Source organism: Nelumbo nucifera, chromosome 1 (genome assembly GCF_055504915.1).
Source record: "Nelumbo nucifera cultivar China Antique chromosome 1, China Antique-T2T, whole genome shotgun sequence".
Classification (NCBI taxonomy): Eukaryota; Viridiplantae; Streptophyta; class Magnoliopsida; order Proteales; family Nelumbonaceae; genus Nelumbo; species Nelumbo nucifera.
In genome coordinates, this window is record NC_142649.1 from 82,141,154 (window position 1) to 82,167,372 (window position 26,219).

The window sequence follows — 26,219 nt, forward strand, 5'->3', positions numbered from 1 at the left end:
TTCGCCTCTAGTGCAGCTACTTGAGAGAGGACCACCTATCCGGCAAGTGTATACACATTGTCAGGCATCGGCTCCTCCCCTAGCTTCGTCACCGTCGACAGATCCGGTAGTTGATCCCACCCTAGCCCAAACTCCAAGTTCTGACCTTGATCTTCTTATTGCTTTAAAGAAAGGTAAATGTAGTTGCACTCTCCATCCCATTTCCAATTATGTTTCTGTATCTCACCTTTCGGCTTCCCATCGACAGTTTGTTTCTATGTTATCCTCTGTCTCTGTTCCCAAGGATGTCCAGGAAGCCCTCAATTCTCCAGGGTGGCGCCAAGCAATGAAGAAGAACTCTCGGCCCTGACTCGCACTCATACGTGGGACCTTACTACTCTTCCTCCTGGTAAGCATGTGGTCGGCTGTAAGTGGGTGTACACGGTTAAATGCTTACCTGATGGAAGTGTTGAACGGTTGAAATCTTTGTTAGTTGCCAAAGGTTATTCACAGCAGTATGGTATTGATTACACAGACACCTTCTCTCCGGTTGCCAAAATTGGGTCAGTTCGTGTTCTGATTTCTCTTGCTGCTATGTTTGATTGGCCCTTGTTTCAGCTTGACATCAAGAATGCCTTTTTACATGGTGATCTTCTTGAGGAGGTGTACATGAAGCAACCACCAAGGTTTGTTGCTCAGGGGGAGGGTGAGAAGGTCTGTAGACTTAAGAAGGCTATTTATGGAGTTAAACAATCTCCCCGTGCATGGTTTGGGAGATTTAGTGAAGTGGTGAAGAAGTTTGGAATGAAATAGTGTCAGGTTGACCATTCTGTATTCAGCTATGAATCAAATGCTGGGAAGATTCTCTTGGTGGTATATGTAGATGACATTGTTATCACAGGCAGTGACAGACCAAGAATTGACAGGTTGAAGACTTACTTGCATGATCACTTCCAGATAAAAGGATCTTGGCAAATTAAGATACTTCATAGGGATAGAGGTTGCAAGGTCCAAGAATGATATTAATCTGTGCCAGAGGAAATATGTTCTTGATTTGTTAGAGGAAACAAGGTTGTTGGGTGCCAGACCAGCTAAAACACCTATGGAACTGAATGCTAGATTGGGTTGTGATACAGGCGAGGAGTTTGAGGATCCAGGGAAGTACAGAAGGCTGGTGGGTAAGCTTAATTACCTAACCATCACTTGACCTGATATCTCATTTGCAATCAGTGTTGTGAGTCAATTTATGCAGAATCCGAGAATCCCACACTGGGAGGCAATCCTAAGGATTGTGAGGTATTTGAAGGGTGCTCCAAGTCGTGGTTTGTTGTATAAGAGTGGAGGAAGTCTTGAGATAGAGGGATACACAGATGTTGATTGGGCCAGGTCCATATCTGATAGAAGGTCCACTATAGGGTATTGCACTTTTCTTGGTGGGAACATAGTGACATGGAAGAGTAAGAAGCAGACAGTGGTAGCAAGAAGCAGCAAAGGCTGAATATAGGGCTATGGCTCACACAAAATGTGAACTGGTGTGGTTGAAGCATCTACTAAAGGAGATGGGATACTCGATTGACACTCCTATGAAGCTATACTGTGATAACCAAGCTGTAGTTCATATCTCCTCTAATCCAGTGTTTCACGAAAGGACAAAGCACATAGAAGTGGATTGCCACTTTGTACGTGAGAAGGTGCTTAGTGGAGTGATAAGTACAGCATATGTGAACACAGGAAATCAATGGGAAGATCTATTTACCAAAGGGTTGAATCGGAGAAGAGTGAACTACATATGTAAAAAGCTAGGACTATATGACATATACTCACCAGCTTGAGGGGGAGTGTTAGAGTCAGCTGTACAAGGGTAGTACAATCCTTTTATGTTTAGTTATATATGTACTGCTCTGCCGATGTGGCTCTCACTTAAGTGAGGGCACAATGGTAATCCTTGTATATCTTAGAAGAGTATAAATAAAAGAAGGGCCGACTAGAGGTTTTGAGATTTTCTCTCTAGTTCGGATGTGACTTTTCTCCTTCTCCTTCTCTCTCTCTTTTCCTTCTCTTTCTTCTGATCTGAACATATATGAACATCTAATCTGAGTTTTATCACTTATAAATAGCTACCTAACAAGAGAAAACATTTTCAAAAAACCGATAAGGAGAGAGAAATAAAAACATCCTTAACTTTCTTTTGATCCTTATATTTATATATCTTTTTTCTTGTTTCGATCTATAATGAAGAGTTTCTGTTAACATAAATATTAAGTTCATTGAATCCTTTAAATGACAAATGATCTAAAAGAGAGAAAAATATGCAATAAATACCAAAGGTTACAATACAAATGTTCCAAACTTCCACTACATCATCCTTTTCTCTTTTAAAATCAGTGTTTGTGTCCTTGACTATAATCATGTTTCAATCAATGATATTAAAGTATGTTTCTTGAGATATCCTTGAAACTGAATTTGATTGTTTATGGGGTGCCCTTCTACTTTGACTTTTATCCACCGAAACTTGAATTTGATTGTTTATGGAATTACCACAATTGGTTGTGGTGGAAGCCCTTAATTTACATTGAAAATGAAAAGAAAGAAACTTCATACATCCTCAATAACCTGAAGTCAAGAAGAAAATGCTGTCTTCTTTGCTCGTTTTCATATTAAACCAACTTAAACTCCCATTTATTCAATCGGTACAGTTTAAGGATCTTATCTAGCATAACATGCCAACTAAAAGCCTCCTCCTAAGATGGATAAAGAATCTTCTTTGCTCTTCACTAGTCGTGTCCAGAAGAAATTCCTCCAAATTCTAGGAATCATGAACCATAAATTGGAAATCCTTCCTAAATTGCATATTTTGCTCAATATGCAATTGAGGGTGGCCTAACCATGAACATGCCACTGGGTTCTTGCCTCCGAAATCAGACTTTGCCTTTTTTATGAGTTTCCATGTCCTGTCTTTTATCCTTTTCTTTTTTCTTTCTTTTGGGATATTGGACCACATACTTTGTATGCATCTTTTCCTTTCAATGCATTTGATATTTACTGAATGAAAAAATTAAAACCTAGGTAATCAAATCTCAACCATTTACCTAATGTTCCTTAAGTAAAAAAGAAAAAATTGTTAAATAACCAAAATATCCTTAGTGTTGTCATTTTTTGGCAATAAATACATACGTAAATCCTTTAAGAAACTAGAATAGAGATATTCTCTTTGAAGTGGCATTAATATCTAGCCTTGAGTGACTCATGGAATGTATCAAACATGGGCAAATCAATATTTTTTTGGGGGGAGGGGGGTGAGAATTGGTGAAATTACAAGGAGTGCCACAAATAAAGGCAGGGATAAGGTAATAGGATGTCAACACTTCTTACTAAAGGTTAATTTACTTTTGGTTTGCTTGTTCCATGCTTTTGGTATGTTGGACATACTTTTCTCTTTTCTCTATGTCAATACCAAAAGTGTCCACTGAAATGTGTTCTGAAGGGGAATGATAAAAAAGAAGTCTAGCATGCTTGTATCCTCCCCCCTCCCCCATCCAATGAGTGGATTGGTCAAGGCTTGACATCAAGTGAGTATTTTTGTGGTATATCAAACAAATTATGCAATTACATGTCTATTTCTAGTTTTATTGTCATTGTAATTCCAAGCATTATGTATTGTCATTGTTTCTTGTGCTGACAATCATGATTAGGTAAGTTGGGAGTAGTGGTAGTGAGTAGCGATTTATGAAATTGATTTATCATTTTTACTAGTGAGTAGTGATCAAAGTTGCTAATTTTTCATCATATAATTTCAGGGCTATAAAGAACTGACTGGAACATCTTGGACCCTTGTATACTTTATCAGTTTTTACCTCATAACAGTCTTGCTGATTCTTAATCTGGTAAAATTCATCAATGCTCTCCTCTAAGTTTTCTATTCTTACTACAGTATATTATATCTGATGCATGAAAAACTTAGACATGAAAATGGTTGCTGCTTCATCTTGGTTGTCTTTCAATAGGTGTTACTTGGTCATCTGAAAAACCTAATACATTTGAGCACTAAAGGCTCAGATGCAAGCTTTTTATTCAATAGATTAATCATTGAACTTAAGCACCATTTATGCATTGGCACCTTGCTCTCATGGTACTCTTATTAAGAAGCAAGCCTTCAACAAATGTTATAATTCCTATATTCTTAATGGCTGAGAGTTCAGGGAGCAAAAGTTTTAAATAGGTTGTGTTTCGATCTAGAAATGACTATTAAGTAAAAAATATGTAACCTGTTGATGCATTCTATGCTAGAACAGAGAGTTTTAAGAACTATTTAACTTTCTATAGGTATGTAAAAGTAAAGGAAATAGTTATTTGAATTCAGAATTTGAGTTCATGATGTGTGGCCTCTAAACTTCAGTTGGGAACTGTTAGTAGCACTTCCTATGTTTGATAACAGTAGAACTACCCCTTGTCACAGTCAGTTCAAAAGTCAGAAGAGAGAGAGAGAGAGAGAGAGAGAGAGTACAGCTGAATGGTGGGTGTGACACCTTGTGTCAGTCAACACCCTAAAAGATATATTTACATTAAGTTGTAAAAGGACAAATCTGCCCTTAATGTACAGGAGAGAGATGGTACAAAGAATAGATATACAACAAAGAAAAGTAAAAGTACAAAAATAGCCCTATGGCTATATTTCACTGTCTCTACACTCCCCCTCAAATTGATGCCTAGGAATAAGCATCAGTTTGTCCATGAGAAATAGATGTCGAGCCCGTGTCATTGCTTTAGTCAACAAGTCTGCTAGTTGGAGTCCGGAAGAGACATGAGGAAGAGATATGGTACCCTCAAGAAGGAGATCACGAATGAAGTGGCAATCAACTTCTCTGTGTTTGGTGCGCTCATGGAAAACAGGGTTGGGTGCAATTTTTATTGCACTAATATTGTCTACATAGAGAGGGACAGACAATGATGGCTCATTTAGTATTTCAAATAGAAGAGTCCGAAGCCATATGATCTCACTACACATGGAAGACATAGCCTTGTATTCAGCTTCAGTGGAAGATTTGGACACAGTAGCTTGTTTCTTGCACTTACATGAGATAAGAGAGTTGCCTAGGAAAACACACCAGCCAGTAGTGGACCGTTGGGTGTCGGGGCTTCCAGCCCAATAAGCATCCGCATAAGCCATTAGATGAATTGATGATGAGGAGAAGAATATCCCATGTGATAGTGTGCCTCACACATATCTTATAATCCGATGCACTACAAATAAATGTGCTTGTCTTGGAGAAGACACAAATTGGTTTACTATCTGAACTGCATAAGATATGTTTGGCCGAGTCATGATGAGATAGATTAAACTGCCTACTAGATGACGACAAAGGGTAGGATCTTCAAGGGGAGAACCATCATCTTTGTTGAGTTTCAGGTTCAGTTCTAGTGGAGTGTCCACAATCTTAGAGTCACTAAGATTTGTCAGTTTAACAAGATCAGCCACATACTTTTGTTGATTAACAAAGTAGCCTCGAGAATTTCTGCTCACTTCAACTCCTAAGAAATATGTCAAAGGCCCCAAGTCCTTCATCTTGAAGGACTCATTGAGTAACTTTTGTAGCCTAGAAATTCCTTCTGTGTCATCCCCTGCAATGAGTATATCATCAACATAAAGGAGTAACATCGTTACTCCCTGCTCCCTCCTTAAGATGAATAAGGAATAGTCAGAAGGACTCTAGATAAAGCCAGCATCAGTGATGACAGATCTGAACTTCTCAAACCAGACCCAAGGAGTTTGCTTCAGGCCATAAAGTGATTTCTCCAGACGACAAACAAGGTCCCTCATGCATCACATGCATGTTCCCAAACCCTTTTGGAGTGATGCAGTGCTCACCTCGTGCTTTTTGATTATTTGGATGTCCACGTTCATCCTTGATGGTCATTCTCTGTTTTAGGTCTTGTTTCTCGCTTTGTTTCCGTTTCCTCTTACGCCGAGGGTATTTGGGTGTGTCTGCTTTGTCCATAATCTGGGTCCCGGGAATGACAAGTTCGATGCCCGTTCTCTTAAGTGCATCTTCCTTGGCTATTCTTGAACCAGAAAGGGTATAGGTGTTACCATCCTAGTTATCGATGGTCCTTTGTGTGTGCTGATGTCAACTTCTTTGAGTCTACTCCATTCTTTTTGGGGTCTGGTGATGCTTTTTCCTCATCACTTCCTCCTCTTCCACTTCTCGTTGTTGACCCTCTTCCCTTGGTTCCAGCCATGACCAAACCCTTGCCTCCGGTGCCACCACCTATTGAACGCCCACCTATCTGTCATGTGTATACACATCGCCCACGCGTACCAGCTACAACTCCTCCGGCTACATCTCCGTCGACGGATCCGGCACTAGACCCGCACTCAGCATCTGAGCTTGACCTCCCCATTGCTTTGCGGAAAGGTAAACGCACTTGCACCCTTCATCCTATTTCTAATTATGTTTCACTTACTCACCTTTCCACTTCCCATCACCAGTTTGTCACCTTGTTATCATCAGTTGTTGTCCCTAAGGATGTCCAGGAAGCCCTTGCCTCTCCAGGGTGGTGTCAAGCCATGGAAGAAGAACTCTCTGCCCTTCATCATAATCATACTTGGGACCTCACTGCTCTTCCTCCTGGGAAGCAAGCTGTTGGTTGTAAATGGGTTTATACGGTTAAGTATCTGCCTGATGGTAGTGTTGAATGCCTGAAAGCGCGATTGGTTGCAAAAGGATACTCCCAAACCTATGGTATTGACTACACAGAGACCTTCTCACCGGTTGCTAAGATAGGGTCAGTTAGTGTTGTGATCTCTCTTGCAGCCATGTATGAGTGGCCACTATATCAACTTGATATCAAGAATGCCTTTTTGCATGGTGACTTACTCGAGGAGGTCTACATGGAGCAACCTCCAGGGTTTGTTGCTCAGGGGGAGGATGGTAAGGTGTGAAGACTAAGGAAGGCTATATATGGACTTAAACAGTCTCCTCGAGCATGGTTTGGTAGGTTCAGTGAGGTGGTAAAGAAGTTTGATATGAAACAGTGCAAAGTTGACCATTCTGTATTTAGTCATGACTCTCCAGGAGGAAAAATACTGTTGGTGGTGTATGTAGATGATATTGTTATTACTGAAAATGATAACATGGGTATTGACAGGCTGAAGACTTATCTGCAGGATCATTTTCAGACAAAGGATCTTGGTAAGTTGAAATACTTCTTGGGGATAGAGGTAGCAAGATCCAAGTATGGTATTAACCTGTGCCAGAGAAAATATGTGCTTGATTTGCTGGAAGAAACAGGCTTGTTGGGTGCCAAACCAGCTGAAACACCCATGGACACAAATACCAAGCTAAGCAGTGATATGGGTGAAGTGTTTGAAGACCCTGGCAGATACCGACGACTTGTGGGTAAACTGAACTACCTAACCATTACTAGACCAGACATCTCATTTGCAGTTAGTGTGGTAAGCCAGTTCATGCAAAAACCTCTGATTCCTCATTGGAATGCAGTTCTGAGAATTGTGAAGTATCTAAAAGGGGCTCCGGGTCGCAGTCTGATATACAAGAGTGGCAGAAAACTTGAAATAGAAGGGTATTCTGATGCTGACTGGGCCGGTTCTATGTCTGATAGGCGGTCTACTACAGGCTATTGCACTTTCTTGGGAGGTAACCTGGTGACATGGAAAAGTAAGAAGCAGACGGTTGTGGCAAGAAGCAGTGCAGAAGCAGAATATAGGGCTATGGCGCACACCGCTTGTGAATTAGTGTGGCTAAGGAACCTTCTACAAGAAGTAGGGTACAACATCAACACTCCAATGAAGCTCTATTGTGATAATCAGGCTGCAGTTCACATTTCCTCTAATCTGGTGTTTCATGAAAGAACCAAGCACATTGAAGTTGACTGCCACTTTGTGAGGGAGAAGGTGCTGAATGGAGAACTAGACACTACACATGTTAATACAGGAAATCAGTGGGCTGACTTATTTACAAAAGGCTTGAGTCGGGGAAGAGTGAATTACATATGTAACAAGCCACCAGCTTGAGGGGGAGTGTTAGCGTAGGGGTATTTCTATCTTTATACCTAGATTAATGTTGCTGATCTGTAATGTTGTGTTGGAACCAGTGCTCCTAACTTAAATAAGGGCACATATGTCTTTTCATCATTTTTAATAATATAAGTTCTGTCAGGCCGACTGGGAGAAGGTTAGGTTGAGACTTCTAGTTCGAACCAGAATTTCCCCTTCTCTCTTTCTCTCTTTCTTCCACCTTTCTACCTCTTTCTACCTAACCGATCTCAGACAGATAGAATTCTAAGGCAGGCCGAATCATAACACCCAAGAACTTAGGAGTATCCCTGATAGGTAATAAAATGAGTGAAAGTAGATTAAGATAGTCAAGGCTTAGTTGAATTTAGTATGTATTGTTGAGGTTTTTGGGCAGATTTGTACAGATTTAGTAGTTTTTTTTTGTTTATTATTTGTTTAGATAGGAAGTGGGGATCACATCACTCTTGTTGGGTCCCTTTTGAGTGCTTCTTTTAAGTTATTTATGCAGTTTTATGTGTTAAGCACCCTATAAGGGCATTTTAGTCATTGTACCCTCATTTTATTAATTAAAAGTATAAATACAAGTGAGGAGGGCGGCCAGAACTGATTTGCTCTCTCTTTCTTTCTCAATCTCTTCTCTTCTCTTTCTCTTCTTCCTCAAGAAACATCTCTTTTCTTTACAGATTCTTTGATTCATCAGTTTTCTACTTGGTATCAAAGCAATACTAGGGTTTCCTGGAGTTCTTCCATGCAGTCCTAGATCAGCCGATTGCATGAGGAGATAAAGGGCTGATCGATCTACTTCAGACTGCCCAATTCTTGGATTTTTTGGTGGGTTTCAGTCATTAAGAGGGTGATCTGTGTTTTGGCATCAAAATCAGGAAGAACTGGTGTGTGGAAAAGAGTCCTAGTCAAGTTGGACTCTTCATTTTTTATCTGATATTGGGCGCTTGGACCTTTTTGGAGTTCTCTAGGTTTTATATAGGGGGCAGTTTGGTTTTTAGCAGTTTTTGAGCCTTCTTGAGTGATTGATTCACTTTTCTCTCTGATGGGAGAAGCTAGCAGAAGAGGGATTGCTCTCTGGATAGGTTTTTCCTCTTCCGGAAAGGTCTGTTACCCTTGTGTGTGAGATCGATTTGATCTTGGAGGCTTTCTACCTACTTATTTCTTATTTTTGAATTGTTTGATGTTGAAATGGAGAGTTAGAATACCGAGCAGAAGTCCATCGGTGACATGGGTTTGGGTGTAGGAGGTACTAGCGATACTTTTGGGTTTGGAATTATTACAATAGTAAAATTGGATGGTACATGTTAAGATGTGTCGAATAGGGGTAGTTTAGTCTTCTTCCGTTTATTAAGTAACTTGCTTATGTGGCTGTGTTATTAGAGTTACTCTGCCCCACACTTAAGTAAGGGCATTTCTGTCTTTGTAAACATGATTAGAAGCTAATATAGATTAAGGGGGTCGACTGAATGGGTTAACCATCAGATTTTCGACTGACCCCTCTTCTTCTCTTCCTTTTCTTCTTCTTCTTCTTCTTCTTCTTCTTCTTCTTCTTCTTCTTCTTCTTCCTGTTCGTACTACTGTAGCAGCAGTCGAAATATGGTATCAGAGCAAGGTTCCTGATCTAAGTCAGTTGGTAAAGCACCTCAGTGTTGTTCGTGACTCTTCACTTTCGTTTCTGGTCAGTCGATGGAGAGGACTGGTTCGCCCTAGGTCAGAAACATTACAGCTTGTCTCTCTGCTGCGCATAACTCTCTTCAACAAGGAAAGTAACTTCAGCAGTGAATGGTTGATTGATATTCTCAAAGGAAGGTCGGTTCTCTCTTCTTCTAGTGTTACTTATATTTCTGGGTAGAAACCCTACAAGAAGCTGTTAGTATTGAGTAGAACCTAGAGAACTAGGTTCATTGTTGCCCTAGGTAGGGCTGTGTGTGCAGTAGCCGAATGGTGTAGGGCTGCTGTGAGTTGTTGAGTGGCTGTGTGTGCAGTAGCCGAATGGTGTAGGGCTGCTGTAAGTTGTTGAATAGCTGTGTGTGCAGTAGCCGAATGGTGTTAGGGCTGCTGTAAGTGGCTGAGTGGTGTAAGGTAGAATGCAGTGAACTTGTCGAACTCCTTGTGGTTGTGTAATGCCCTCTTAAGTGTGTTGAACAAGTCTGAACTGGGTGCAGCAGATTTGGCTGTGTTGTGGTGCTTGAGTGGTTGTAAGAGGGCCTCTACTTGTGATTAATGAACGGTAAACTGATTCTTATGTGGGACGTAAGTGTGTGAAGTCAGCAGTAGTGTGAATAAGAACAAGTGTGTGCTTCCACTGTGGTGTTTAGAGACTGCAATAGGTGCTGAAATATCAAACTGTGAACAACATCAATCAGCTTGTAGCTGAGAAATAAAGTTAGAGACAACTGTGAAAGAGTACAATGGCAGCAATAGGAGATGGCTACAATGATCAGAAACCTAGTGTAGTAATTTCCTCCGACTACCTAGGGGTACAAATGACCTCAATTAAGCTAAATGGAGAGAACTATGTTCCATGGGCTAAATCAGTGGAAGTTTTTCTCAAGGCAAAGAAGAAAGTAAAGCATGTAAGAGATGAGAAGCCACCGGTTGACTCTCCAAGGTTTGATAATTGGGAACAAGAAGATGCTCAAATCATGACTTGGCTGTGGAATAGTATGGAACCCAAAATCAGTGCCAACTTCATGTTCCTTGATACGGCTAAGGATATATGGGAGCATGCTAAGAAGCTATATTCTGGACAAGACAACACAACAAGAGTATATCAGCTGTATCAGGAGTACTTTGATCTACAACAAGGAACCAAAACACTAGAAGAGTACTATGCCTGCATGAAGAATATAAGGAATGAACTCAATGTCTATCATCCCCTTACTTCAGATATTCAAGTTCAGCAACAGCAAAAAGAGCAACTTGATGTTACAAGATTTTTAGTGGGGCTGAAGTCAGAATATGAACCAATTAGAGCTCAAATATTGGGGGGCTCTACTCTTCCATCACTTGAGGAAGTATTCTCAAGACTTCGTAGAATTTCTTTGGGCCAGACAGAGAACCCCACACAGTATGATAGATCAGCACTTGTGACAGTTAGAGGTGGTGGACATAGTACAAGAGGGGGAGGTCATTCCGGAGGGGGCCGTGGCAATTCCATGATTGGTCGGGGTGGCCGTGATTCAGGGGGAGGTCGTGGTAGAGGAAAAAATAATTCTACAAGGAAATGTACTCATTGTGGTAGGGATGGACACACAGTGAATTTCTGTTATGACCTACATGGCCCTCCCTCTAAATGGGCTAATCATGCTGTAGAGGCGAGGTTGCTATTAGTGACAGTAAACTGGCAGACCGAACACCTCCCACATCTACATCTACTTCTGGGAGGGAGATGGTGAGTGTTCCGCGTGATGAGTATGAACGGTTCCTTCAAACTACTTCACAGCATACCACTGCCACATATGCCCAATCAGGTATTGCTTGCATGTCATCTAAAACTCCTTCCTGGATTATTGACTCTGGAGCCTCAGATCATATGACCGGGACTCCAGGTGTGTTCTCTTCTCTTTCTGAAACCTCCACATCACAAACTGTTACACTTGCCAATGGGTCCTCATCTCCCATTTGTGGTGTTGGTAATGTTGACTTGGTTTCTGTCCCCTTATCATCTGTTTTATATGTACCTAAGTTTCCATTCAATCTTATGTCTGTTAGTAAAATAACCAAAGCTCTTAACTGTTCTGTTACCTTCTTTCCTTCCACTTGTGTTTTTCAGGATCTCAAGACGGGGAAGAAGATTAGTGGGGGGCATGAAGCTGGTGGATTGTATTACCTTGACGGCGGTGGATCTTCAATTGCACTTCAGACCTCCCTTACTCCTCTACAATGGCATTGTCGACTGGGACATCCATCTCTCAAGGTTCTCAAGATGTTGGTTCCATCATTGAGTCAGTTGTCAGTTTTACAATGTGAGTCATGTCAGTTTGGTAAACACCGTCGTGTGTCCTTTAGTCCGAGAGTTGAGAGTCGCATGTTGAGTCCTTTTTCTTTGGTTCATTCAGATGTTTGGGGTCCAATCAAAATTGAGTATACAATGGGTACAAGTATTTTGTCTCCTTTATTGATTATTGTTCAAGAATGACATGGATTTACTTAATGAAAGAAAGAAGTGAATTATTTTCCATTTTTCAAAAATTTCATACTGAAATACGTACACAATTTGGTGTTCCAATCAAAGTTCTCCGTTCAGATAATGGTCGTGAATATTTTCTTACTGCATTTCAACAGTATTTAGAACAGCATGGCATTATTCATCAGACATCATGTGCTTTCACCCCTCAACAAAATGGGGTGGCTGAACGGAAGAATCGTCATCTTCTTGAAATTGCTCGGTCTATGCTTCACCACATGAATGTTCCTAAACGGTTTTGGAGTGATGCTGTACTCACTGCATGTTTTCTCATTAATCGGATACCCTCTTTTATTCTTCATGGTCGGTCACCCTTCTCCATCTTGTTTCCCACTTTATCTCCGTTTCCATTAACTCCTCGTGTCTTTGGTTGTGTGTGCTTTGTTCATAATCTGAGTCCTGGAATAGACAAGCTAGATGCACGCTCAATTAAATGTGTCTTCCTTGGCTACTCTCGGACTCAAAAAGGGTACAAGTGTTATAATCCCATTGCCCGAAAGTGCTATGTCTGCCCTGATGTCACCTTTTTTGAATATGTTCCCTTCTTCTCCCGTCCTGAAGCACCCTTGTCCTCACACCCTTACCTCCTCTTCCTCTTCCTGTCAGTGATTCAGTTCCAGAGGCTGTTGTTGGAGTAGACTCATCTCCTCATCCAGTGCAGGTCACCACTGAACGACCACCGATCCGACAAGTGTATACACGTCGAACGACACCGGCCCCTCTTCCTACTTCTACCTCGTCTGCGGATCCTCTCATGGCTCCTATTGCTGAACCTTCAGATCTTGACCTACCCATTGCCGTACAGAAAGGTAAACGTAGTTCTACACTCCATCTCGTCTTTCTACCTCACATCGCCAGTTTGTTTCACTTTTGTCTTCTATTTCCATACCTAACAATGTTCAAGAAGCTCTTAGTTCACCTGGATGGCGGCGGGTAATGGAGGAGGAACTTTCTGCTCTTCAACATACTCAAACGTGGGAACTCACTACTCTCCCACTTGGGAAGCATGCTGTGGGTTGTAAATGGGTGTATACTGTGAAATACTTGCCAGATGGTAGTGTGGAGCGTCTGAAGGCCAGACTTGTTGCTAAAGGTTACTCACAGTCGTATGGTGTGGACTATATGGAGACATTCTCTCCGGTGGCTAAAATTGGTTCCGTTCGTGTTCTAATTTCTTTGGCAGTTATGTATGATTGGCCTCTCCTTCAACTTGACATAAAGAATGCCTTCCTTCATGGTGATCTAGAGGAGGAGGTATATATGGAGCAACCACCTGGGTTTGTTGCTCAGGGGGAGGGTGGTAAGGTGTGCAAGCTGAAGAAAGCAATTTATGGGTTGAAGCAATCTCCACGTGCTTGGTTTGGGAAGTTTAGTGAAGTGGTGAAGAGTTTTGGAATGAAGCAATGCCAGGTTGATCACTCCGTGTTCAGCTATGACTCAAAAGCTGGGAAGATTTTATTAGTGGTCTATGTGGATGATATTGTCATCACTGGTAGTGATAAATTGGGGATTGGCAAACTAAAGGCATTTCTGCAAAATCATTTTCAAACAAAGGACCTTGGAACATTAAAGTATTTCTTGGGAATTGAGGTTGCCAGGTCAAAACAAGGTGTGAATCTGTGTCAAAGGAAATATGTCCTTGATCTATTGGAAGAAACAGGACTGTTAGGTGCAAAACCGGCTGAGACCCCTATGGAACCAAATGTTAAGTTGAGCAGTGATACAGGAGAAGTATTTGAAGATCCTGAAAGGTATAGACGACTAGTGGGAAAGCTGAACTATCTGACTATCACGAGACCCGACATCTCCTTTGCAGTCAGTGTGGTGAGCCAATTCATGCAGAACCCTCGTATACCTCACTGGGATGCAGTCCTTAGAATTGTGAGGTATCTGAAAGGAGCTCCAGGCCGTGGGCTATTGTATAAACCAGGAGGAAAACTTGAAGTAGTTGGGTATACAGATGCAGACTGGGCAGGCTCAGTGAGTGACATAAGATCTACTACAGGCTATTGCACATTTCTGGGAGGAAACCTTGTGACATGGAAGAGTAAAAAGCAGACGGTTGTAGCCAGAAGCAGTGCTGAAGCCGAATATAGGGCCATGGCTCACACCACCTGTGAATTAGTGTGGCTGAGGAATCTTCTACAAGAAATTGGGTTTCACATGGATAAACCTATGAAATTGTACTGTGACAACCAAGCTGCACTCCATATCTCTTCCAATCCTGTCTTTCATGAGAGAACAAAGCACATAGAGGTTGATTGCCACTTTGTGAGAAAGAAGGTTCTTGCCGGAGAGATAAATACAGAACATGTGAGCTCCAATGACCAGTGGGCAGACTTGTTTACAAAAGCTCTAAGCTCAGGGAAAGTGAACTATCTATGTAACAAGCTGGGATTATATGACATATATTCTCCAGCTTGAGGGGGAGTGTTAAGATGTGTCGAATAGGGGTAGTTTAGTCTTCTTCTGTTTATTAAGTAACTTGCTTATGTGGCTGTGTTATTAGAGTTACTCTGCCCCACACTTAAGTAAGGGCATTTCTGTCTTTGTAAACATGATTAGAAGCTAATATAGATTAAGGGGGTCGACTGAATGGGTTAACCATCAGATTTTCGACTGACCCCTCTTCTTCTCTTCCTCTTCTTCTTCTTCTTCTTCTTCTTCTTCTTCTTCTTCTCCTCTTCCTGTTCGAACTACTGTAGCAGCAGTCGAAATAGTACAAATTATTTAGAATGGGCCAGTTATTTAAAAGGTGCGCCTAGGCGCACAAGTGAGGTGCATTTTAGGGTAGGCGCCTCGCCCAGGTCCTAGGTGCACACCTTGTGCACCTAGGCATGCGCTTGGTGCACCTTGCGCCCTAGCCCAGGTGTGCGCTTTTTGAAAATTTGGCACTTTTTCCTTTTTATGAGTCTAGCGGTTGGGCTGGGGGCATAGCACAAAGGCGTTTCATAGAATTAGCAATTTAATATGTCACATTCACTACTTGAAGTAATGTAATTGAGAAAAAAAAGAGATTGTGGGTTTTATATGCTTGAAAATGTTTTATATGTTTGATTTTATTTTTAAATGCTCATTTGAATATGCTTTACATGTTATGTTTATGTATTTTAATTTTAGATAATAGGTTTTTTAAAACTTAAGTTTATATTTTTATTAATATTATGTGTTTATAATTTTTTGATTTTTTGGATTTCTTGACATTTTTTTTATTTTTTAGTATTTTTTTTTAATTTTTGCGCCTTGCTTAAAAGGCGCGTGCTTTGCCTTGCGCCTCAAACTCAAATTGACCCCTGCACCTTGCACTTTTAAAACACTGGAATGTGCACAATCAGCCAAGATGGCCATTGGTGCTCGTGAGAAAATGGGGTACATCACTGGGGAGGAGAGAAAACCTGATACAAATTCCTCCCAGTGGGTATAGGAGAATTGAATGGTGATGTACTGTCTGTGTAATTCCATGTTACCTCACATTGGTAAAAATTTTTTGTGGGCTAATACTACAAAGGAGATTTGGAATGGAATGACTGAAACTTATTCCCAAAGACAAAATGTAGCTAGAGCCTATCAGTTAAGGAATCAGGTGATTAATACAAAACAGGAAGATAGACCACTTGCTATGTATTTCTCCATGCTGAAAACACTTTGGCAGGAGATAGATCACTTAGAGACTATAGTTTGGGAGAGTACGAAGGATGCAACAACCTATCAGAAGTTGGTGGAGAAGAATAGGGTATTTGAGTTCTTGGTTGGACTGAACCCTGAATTTGATACTTCTAGTCAACATATCCTTTCCAGAGAAAGTGTGACTCTTTCTCAAGCCTATGCCTTTGTTTCTAAAGAGGAAAGCAGGAGGAATGTCATGTTGAGACAGTTTGGGATTAACCAGTTGGCTACGATTAGTACAATCAAATCTAAGCCAAATGAAGACAGGGGGAGTAGTGAGATTAGGAGGGAGAATAAGAAGGACTTGGTGTGTGACTATTGCAAGAAGCCTAAGCATACTAGAGACACTTGTTGGAAGCTCTACCCACATCTCATGCCAGCTCGGGTCAAGAATAAGAGGGAAAATGCAAATGCGGCAATTACAGAAGACTCTTTGGGACCTCTTACCCAAGTTGACTTGGAGTCCATTGCAGTAATAGCAATGAGAACTGAATTGGAGAAGTATGGACAACTTATGAGAAAGAAGGATCATCCGGTTCTAGTTCTTCAGATGGATAGTAGAGTGTAGGAGCTAGTCACAATACTTCCTTTGCTCATACAGGTAGTTCATATGCGGTTACAAATTATGCATCCACCTTAGGTAAGGAGGGGCCTCCTTGGATTATAGACCCAGGAGCATATGAGCACATGACCAATATATCTACCTTTTTTAGTTCTTACCAACTGTGCTTTGGTAGAGACAGAGTCTCTACAACAGATGGTTCCTATATTCCCATTGCTGGGAAAGGGAAAGCTAGAGTGACTAATGACATTACTTTATACTTTGTCTTACATGTCCTTAGACTCCATACTAATCTTCTTTCAGTGAGTAGTCTGACAAGAAATTTGAACTGTTCAGTGACTTTCCTTCCTGGTAATTGTGTTTTGCAAGATCTGGAGTCAAAGAAGATGATTGGGAGTGATCATGACGTGAATGGAGTCCACCTTCTGGATGAGATTCTAAGACATTAGAGCCGCCATGTTAGTAGCAGTAGTAATAGTGATCAAAATCGGTGAGTCAGATTATGCTCTAGCATAATTGTTTGGGTCATCTTTCTTTCAGTTCATTGAGATGTTTGTTTTCAAAGTTGTTTTAATCTGTCTAGTTATTTAGTCTAGAATGTGAAAGTTGTCAGTTGGGAAAGCATTGTAGACATTTTTTTAAACCAAGTAATAAAAGAAGTTCTTTTGCTTTTGATATTGTTCATACTGATGTATGGGGATCTTATCATATTTCTTCCATGGATGGTTACTATTATTTCTTTTTGCTTGTGGATGATTACACATGGTATTCTTGGATATATTTGATGAGATCACGTGATGAGGTACCTATTTTGGTGCAACAGTTCTACCAGATGGTTCTCACACAATTTGGAGTGAGGACTAGGGTTTTTAGATCAAACAATGCTAGAGAATACTTTGAAAAGGATTTGGCCACATATTTTTTGGAGCATGGGGTGATTCATTAGAGTAGTTGTGCATATACATCGCAGCAAAATGGGGTAGCAAAGAGGAAAAATAGACACATTGTGGAGGTGGCAAGAAGTCTTATGGTGTGTGCTTCAGTTCCTATTCGATTTTGGGGGGATGCAATTCTCACGGTCATGTATCTGGTTAACCATGTACCTTCATGCATTCTGGGGTTTAAGGTGCCATTTAGTCTTCTTTTTCTAGATGGGGAGATATTTCATATACCTTCGAGAGTTTTTAGGTGTGTTTGCTTTGTTCACATTCTTGGTCCTCATCGTAGGAAGTTGGATCCTAAGGCCAAGAAATGCGTTTTCCTTGGGTATACTCAAAACCAAAAGGGTATTGTTGTTGTGATCTAGTGTCAAGGAACATGTTTGTCACTATGGATGTTACCTTCTTTGAGTCTACATTCTTTTTCTCTAGTTGTTCTCCTCAGGGGGAGTGTTTTGGGGAGGAGAACTCACAATCCATTCCTCTTCTTGTTTCATTTGTTTCTCTTCCTTCATCTGGTCCATCAGTTCCACCTGTTGTTTCGCCATCAGCAACTCCAGTTCCATTGCCTGATCCACTATGGCCAGCCTCACAGTTTTTTCAACGCCAACACAAGAAGAGGGTTGACTCCACGCATGCTCCAATAGAAGAACTTGCACCACTCTTCGTTAGTCCATTTGAGATTCTAGGTTCAGTTGATACAGTTCCAGGTATTTTCCTTGAGCCTGTGCCTATTATTTCCCCTGATCCCATTGATGATGTTTCTGTACCTGACACTAATGTTGCAGCTGATCCCATTGCAATCCGTAAGGGAAAGAGAAAGTGTACGGCCCATTGCATTTCACACCATCTTTCCTCCAGTACCCTATCACCTTCCTACCATGCCTTCCTTTTTTCCTTTGATTCTGTGTTTATACCTAGGAATGTTAGTGAGTCTCTTTCCAAACATGAGTGGAGAATAGCTATGCAAGAAGAAATGGTGGCTTTGGTTAAGAACCATACATGGGAGATAGTTGATCTTCCTATAGACAAAGAGACAATAAGATGTAGATGGGTGTTCACTGTGAAATACAAGGATTGATGGTAGTATAGAGAGGTAAAGGCAAGGTTGGTTGCAAATGGGTATACATAGACCTATGGTATTGATTACCTGGAGACCATTACACCAGTAGCTAAGATGAATTCAATTCGAATTCTCTTGTCTCTAGCAGCTACTCATTCATGGCCCCTCTTCCAACTTGATGTTGAAAATGCATTCCTTAATACTGATTTGTAGGAGGAGGTATATATGGACATTCCACCTGGTTTTTATGAAAATGTTGGTGAGGGGAAAGTTTGTAGGTTGAAGAAATCATTATATGGTTTGAAACAGTCACCTAGGGCATGGTTTAACAGGTTTAGAGGGGAACTTATCCAGTTTGGATTCACACAGACTTAATCTGATCATACTCTCTTTATGAAAAAGAGAGAAGCACTTGTGTCAGTACTGATTGTGTATGTGGATGATATAGTTGTTATAGGGAATGATCTAAGGGAGATTGATGCACTCAAGAAGCCACTACAACAAGAGTTTGAGATCAAGAATCTAGGTGAACTAAAATATTTTCTGGGGATTGAGGTTGCAAGATCTAAGCATGGGATATTCATCTCTCAAAGGAAGTACGTGTTGGACTTATTGCAGGAAACTAGGAAGCTAGGAACTAAACCAGCGGATACTCCTATTGACCCAAACCATAGGATTAATCTTTGGATGATGAGTTGGTTAAAAATGTGGGGAGATATTAGAGGATTGTAGGCTAACTATTATATTTATGTATGACACGCCTAGACATTTGCTATGTTGTTAGTGTTGTGAGCCAGTACATGCATGCTCTTCGGGTTCAGCACTAGGAAGCCATTGATAGGATACTTGCATACCTGAAGAAGCATCCTGGCAGAGGGATTCTATTCTCAGACCATGGGAATTTAAAACTGGAGTCTTATATAGATGCAAATTGGGCAAGTTGTCTAGATGACAGGAAATCAACATCAAGGGTATGCACCTTTGTGGGAGGAAATTTGCTTTCATGGAAGAGTAAAAAACAATTAGTGATGGCTAGGTCAAGTATAGATACCAAATATAGATCTATGGCCCATGGTGTTTCAAATCTACTTTGGGTTAGATCCTTGTTGAGTGATATTGGGATAAGAGCTGAGGAGCCCATGATATTATATTGTGACAACCAAGCTGCAATCAATATTGCCCACAATCCAGATCAACATGATAGGATAAGGCACATTGAGGTTTCAAGACACTTCATAAGACAGAGGGTGACAACCGGAGAAGTTTGCCTTTCTTATGTCTCCTCTGAATTACAATTAGCTGATGTCTTCACCAAAGGGGTTGCAAAAAACAATCTTAAACATGACCTACGCAAGTTGGGAATGTGTGACATTTACTTCCAACTTGAGAGGGAGTGTTGAGGTTTTGGGGCAGATTTGTGCAGATTGAGTGGTTCTTTTAAGTTATTTATGTAGTTTTGTGTTAGTCGCCCTATAAGGGCATATTAGTCATTGTACCCTTTTTTAATTAAATGTATAAATACTAGTGAGGAGGGCAGCCAGAACTGATTTGCTCTCTCTTTCTCAATCTTTTCTCTTCTCTTTCCCTTCTTCCTCAAGAAACATCTCTTTTCTTTACAGATTCTTTGATTCAGCAGTTTTCTACTTATATCATAAACAAAATTAATTAAAAAAGACTTTGATATCATATATCATGAAAAAAAATGAATTGACTATAACTTCTATGACACTTGAACCTATGTCTGTCTAGTAAGTATACAACATTTAAACCAATCTTGCTAAATGGATCAAATTCGGATCACCTTACAAAAGTTATTAAATGAAGAATATATTGAGAGTTCAAGCTTAATAGGGTAATTTCTCTAATAGTCTGATGGGATTAGAAATAACAGGTATTTTCACAGAATTAAGTCTCTAATAAGATGAAGAAAGGAAAGGTTTTAGGACCATATAGTATCGTACCGGAAGTTTGGATACGTAGAGCGGAGGTGACTTACAATAGCTGACCAAACTATTTAATAAGATAATGTGAACAATGTAAAAGCTTGATAAATGGAAGATTAGCATCATGATGCCTATATATTAGGAATGTGATAGAGTTGCATTAATTAAGAATATTTTTGTCAGTGTAAAGACTAGTGAGCATCATCTATGACAACAACGCTAATACCATACTGATATAGGACCCTAATCCTCAACTCATTTAGATTGATATGATTCAAGGATGGATTGATAAGAAATTTCAGGGAAAACTGAACAGGAAATGATGTTTTTGAGGGTTTAAGTCTCGAGGTTTGGTTTGTAAGTGAGAAGCAAATCTAGGGATGGCGGATAGAGGGTTTCTGAGCTAGGGGAAGACCAAAAGGTACATGGATTGAGGTAGTGAAACATGATTAGAAGCCTCATAGTCTGAACAAGGACATTTCCTTTGTTAAAATAAAATGGAGAAACATAATTGATGTAGCCAATAGATATCTACATTATATATATATATATGTGTGTGTGTGTGTGTGTTGTTTCATCTTGTGTTTTCCTGGTAAGAAGATATTTGATTAGAAAATCAAACTGAACTAAGGAAATGTGATATCATATGTTTGCCCCATAAAGTCATCATCTATATTCTTTTATGCTTTCTTAATATTCTATTGTTTCCACATCTGCATTTTTTCTGAACTTGCTTTTCATTTGACAATTCTTCAATTTGAAGCATTTGCATGAGCCAAATCGGTTCTTAACCTGAAGTGGACCATGGTTTAGCATGATACCAGATAAGGTGGTATATGTGCAGTTCTAAGTTCTAACACATGCACAATGTAATTGATATACAAGGTTCCAAAACGTGTACATGAAATTTTATCAATTATTTTTATAATTTGTTTTTAATTTATTTCAATGCTAAATATGAGACTGATATTTTACTCTAATGAAAGAAACTACACAATTAAATACCAATGTTGAAGAATTGCTAATCCAAATAAAAGTAGTTGGTGATGATCTAGCTTAAGTGTAAGCACAAGAAATGGGAGCAGAGAAATTTAGTCAATTAATTTGTAGTTAGTTTCTTCATTTATACCAAGTGTAAACTTAAGATTAATGTTTTGACAAGGGAGAAAAGAAAATAGAAATGGCCTCGTGAAAATTGACTTCACCCAATGTTGTAAGATTCATTTCACAAAACACAAAACCAGAAAGGCTACCAGATCATGGGTCAGATGATCCGACCTATGGGCAACCCACAATATCATATATTATGTATACATGTATATTGATATAATAATAAAATATAATATAATATGCATATTATAACATCTATTCAAGTTGTGGTTAGATGGTTTGTTTCTTGATTTTAATACAAGTGACTAGGGTTCAAGTCTTTTAACTCACATTTTTATTCAAATATATACATACATGATTGATGAATGGTAGTGTGTTACTTTACATAAGGAAGAGGTTATAGGTTCAAATATTGTTATCATCATTCTATGATTTATGATAAATCAGTGACCTGAGCAGGTTGTTGAAACCCAGACGGTTTTCAGTGGTATTCACGGGTTTCTGATGGGTCAGCCTGGTTTTCTCTATGGGGGTTGAGTGGCTATTAATTACATGGATTACAAAAGAGGCAAAAGAGTATATGATTGTTTGCATTATCTTATCTGTGCAATTTATTTAATATTTGCTGAGAAAAATGTGAATGTCTGAAAATCTGCATTTTTAGTACAAAAAGTTGATGTGTTATTCTTGTTTCTCATACTTGTTCAGGTCGTAGCATTTGTTTTGGAGGCATTTTTCACTGAAATGGAACTTGAAACAAGCAAACCCGAGGAAGAGGGCAAGGTTTGTACTCTACAATGATATTTATGCCTAATTCTAGGAAAATGTAGGTTTGTACTTTACAATGATATTTAATCATCCTTCTGTTTTCTTTTCTTTTTTTAATTCGGCGATCACTTCTCTAGTTTGACAGTGACGTGATTCACCACTGTTACCTTTTCAATGGTCTCCCTTCGTCGTCATTGACTAGATTATTGGTCCATTTCCTGTGTTAATTGTGTAATTTTAGGAAATGGTAAAATATTTACTTCTCTAAGTGAACTTAACAGGAAATGGGAGAAAGAAGTGGAAAGGAGAAAAAAATGCCTGGAGTGTTTAATAGTGCCAGTTCAAAATATTTAGAATTACAAGTATTATCTTTCTGTTTGAAATCAATGTTTCATGATTCTGTCTTGTTTGTTAGAGGAAAGTGCTTTTTATCTTTTACACCTGAGGGGAATTTTTTGTTACAGTAATAGTTGTTTTTGAATAAATCACCACAATTATCATTGACTAGATTATGGAATGTACCATTCCAGTTCCTGTGATGTGTAATAGTATAGATCACCACCATTATCATTTCTAATCCTATCTACATAGTCATATTTAAAGTGAATTTTTTTCATGTTCCAGGAAGCGGGGAGGCAGGATCTACGGCGGTCTGTTGGGTGTGTAGCACCATTATGAGCTCATCATTTGGAGATGATCTGTGATTTGCTTCTATGTAGCCACACTGTAGACTAACATTTTCTTTTTCTTTTGCATACTGTATGTCATGCAGCTCAAAAACACGAAGCCAAAGAGTTGATGTCCTTCTTCATCATATGTTGAGTGCAGAGCTGAATGAAACACAGATTTCCAATGCATAGATCTCTGTCATTCTTGATTGCTGGTAACTGACTGCTTACAACCCTCTGTTTCATTTTCATTTCCATTGTTAGAAGATTTGGTGGTTTAATTCGTATAGAATAAAAATTTCCATTAATCAATTTTGAGCAAGTATGCCCTTTATTAATGTGTCCGCTTCTGATAGCAGTTGAGTTTATCCACCAAATCAGGTTGATTTCATGTCTGTCCTAATTTGTGATCTAGCCACGTGCTTTCTTCTCCATTAGTGTTTTCAGTAGTACATCTTTATTAGACTTACAATATGGTTTCTCCCTCTTGCTTTATGTTGTCTTTTGGTTAGTGCCTTTTCTTATGCCTCTTGTAGCTGTCAAATGAATGTATTGACCCCTGATCTTTTTTCTTTTTTCTTCCTTCTATTGGCTTCCTATATTTGTTGACAAGCTGTGCTTCTTATCTATCTGCAGAGCTACAGGTTTTCCCTGTCCTGTGATCATACAACCAGTTGGTTACCATAAAATGGATGGAAAAGATAATCTTGAGTTGGAGGTCTATTCCCTTGAACATCAGGTGTACTGAGTATACCTAAGATGTGTCTTTGTTGCATTGTAATATCTCCATGTATCATGCAAAGTTTTCTTTTTTCTTTGTTTTTGTTTCTTTCTTTTCTGATAATTCCATCATGCAATGTAGTTTAATAAAAATAAACAAGCTGTAAACCTCTATTGTATTCAGAGCAGGTTTTCTCTGTAATGTAAGAAACATTACAAAACCAACTAACATGAACTTAATCCTTGGTTTCCATCTTTTAGTAGTGTGATGAATACATAGGTAGAACATGTCCGAGATGGATGCATAATTTTCACCTGCAGTGGTAACAGTGTGATAAATATAAAATACTGGACTAGAATGATTACAGCTTTCTCGTTCCTTTTGCAGTTTGATGGGTTATTCATGTTCATTATCTTTTACCCAAGATGAATTGTTGTATGAAAACAACATTATAGGTAAGGCATTTCCCTAGCTAAGATCGAATTACATCTCACTGGTCTATAGGGAGCATCTGTCCACCCAAATGCTTGGAGTGTTTTTCCTACTAGCTCTTTGTTAACTGTCTGAAATTACGCCAACTTCATAATACAGAATTGAAAAATCCAGGACGAGATAAAGTGGTTTGCTTCTCTGCTTTATGCGATGTAATTACTCATAAATTTGGAATATTCTGGTCTAACCAATCCCAAATGGCTAAATGGCAAATTGCTCTGGAATATCCAACAAGTGGATTTTACTGTGAACTAAAATTTCATGTCTTTGTATGCCACTTGAATCCATAATACAACAGAGTGCCCATTGATATATGTAAGGGAATCCTGTTTCGTGTTAATTACTGTTCTTGGGGTTATGTTCTGTTGATAAATAAAAGAAGAAAAGAAGATTTGAAGGGAGGAGCATCTACTTTAAGGTGATACGATTGAATTGAAGTGAATTGAACCTGTTTCTCTTCTGTTATTTCCAGCAGGAGATGCAAACTTTTAAATGCAAATATGCAATAAATAAATAGAGAGAACCTCGCCTCATGCTTCACCGCCCCTTGGCCGTTGGAAGTTGAGGAATCCATCGCTGTGGATCGTATTGAGAGAGAGAGAGAGAGAGAGCACCCACTTGGTTGAATCTTATTTAACTATTTAAGTGGACTTTAACTGTTTATGGTAAAGCAATTAGCACGTGGAGAGCTTCTTTTAGTCCGTTCCTCTTATATAAACTCCTATATACTACCCACATTATCAACACACACACACACAGATGGAGAGCATGAAAGGAGAAGTGGTGCTCAACATCCCCGCCCAGAAGGCATGGGAAATGTACAGAGACGATGAGATCATCAGCAAGATAAACCCAAATATGCTTGCCCGGGCTGAATACATCGAGGGAGATGGCAGCCCTGGGAGCTTGAGGGTCTTCAAGCTTGGCCCTGGTAAGAACTCTCTCTCTCTCTCTCTCTCCATGAAAGAAGGTGATATTGAATTAATTTATGCAGCTGTGCAAGGTTATGTGAGAGAATCCACTGAGAAGATTGAGAAGGTGGAGGCAGGGCGGTCCATAACTTACAGCGTGATTGGAGGAGAGCTAAGGAACATGTATGATCCTTACAAGGCCACCTTCTCATTTATCCCTCTACGCGGACAAGAAGGAGAGAAGTGTATCGCCGAGTGGAAGGCCGAATTCAAGCCGCTCTCTCCGTCCATACCTCCACCGGAGAAAGCCAAGGATGCTGCACTGGGATTCCTCAAGCACTTCGACAAATTCCAGCTGTGCCGCTGAATACAAGTTTGGCATGCCACAGAGGGGATTATGTTCTCCAGTAGTCATCAGAAAGAGTCCGAATATATTCTGCATGCATATGTGCCAAAAAAATTTAATAAAAATTGCATGCTTGCAGCACATGCTTAATCCATATCAATAAATGAAGTTGGGGATTAACTAGTTCAGTGTGTTCTATTTCGATGTTCTCATGTTTTGCAAATTTAGGCTACGTTTGGTTTGGTAGAAAGTAAGAGAAAATAGAAATTTGAAGATTTTTTTGGTAAATTACCAAGACCCTCCTTGTACTATGGCTCAGTGACAAATATCCCCTCAATTTTTTTCTTTTGCGATAAAGACCCCTTAAACTTTTATATTGGGACAAATACCCCTTCGGCTGTTAAGTCAAATGACGAAAAACGTTAAATTACCAAAATACCCTATTAAACTTTCTCTATTTTCTTTTCTTATTTTGCCATTTTCTTTTAAAACTCTCCAACCTTGAGTTCCACCTACAGTGCGTTGATCATGTATTTGAGAAAACCATCAATTTTCGTTGCTAAAGCATCTATTACTAAATCTGAACCGTCGAAAGCAAATGGCGGAGGTGAAGGTGGAGATGCAGAAGAACAGTACAGGGAGTATGAGGTAGAACTCGAGCAGCCATATGGGTTGAAGTTTGCAAAAGGTTGGGACGGTGGAACTGGGATGTTCCACTGTCGGGGACAAAATACTTGCTACCAGGTATTATTTGCTTGTGAATTGCATTTCCGACCAAAATAATCATGATTTTCCTTTTTTTTTATTCTTTATAAAATTTGG

The 26,219-nt window shown here is 39.6% G+C and overlaps 2 protein-coding genes across 3 annotated transcripts in view; both read left to right on the forward strand.

The window, feature by feature from the left end:
- Positions 1-23,900, forward strand: part of TPC1 (two-pore channel 1) — a 178,907-nt gene extending 155,007 nt beyond the window's left edge. For both annotated transcript variants that reach the window (XM_088886857.1, XM_088886858.1), the window contains 5 exons: positions 3,777-3,863; positions 22,200-22,274; positions 22,884-22,918; positions 23,032-23,142; positions 23,564-23,900. In XM_088886857.1, coding sequence (XP_088742983.1) covers positions 3,777-3,863; positions 22,200-22,274; positions 22,884-22,918; positions 23,032-23,119 — 285 coding nt within the window. In that variant the 3' untranslated portion in view covers positions 23,120-23,142; positions 23,564-23,900. The remainder of the gene's footprint in view (positions 1-3,776; positions 3,864-22,199; positions 22,275-22,883; positions 22,919-23,031; positions 23,143-23,563) is intronic.
- Positions 23,901-24,867: 967 nt separating this feature from the next.
- Positions 24,868-25,585, forward strand: LOC104599384 (MLP-like protein 423). Its single transcript, XM_010261890.3, has 2 exons — positions 24,868-25,071; positions 25,135-25,585. Exons 1-2 carry the CDS (start codon positions 24,900-24,902, stop codon positions 25,416-25,418), a joined length of 456 nt encoding a protein of 151 aa, XP_010260192.1. The 5' UTR covers positions 24,868-24,899; the 3' UTR covers positions 25,419-25,585.
- The last annotated feature ends 634 nt before the right edge of the window (positions 25,586-26,219 follow it).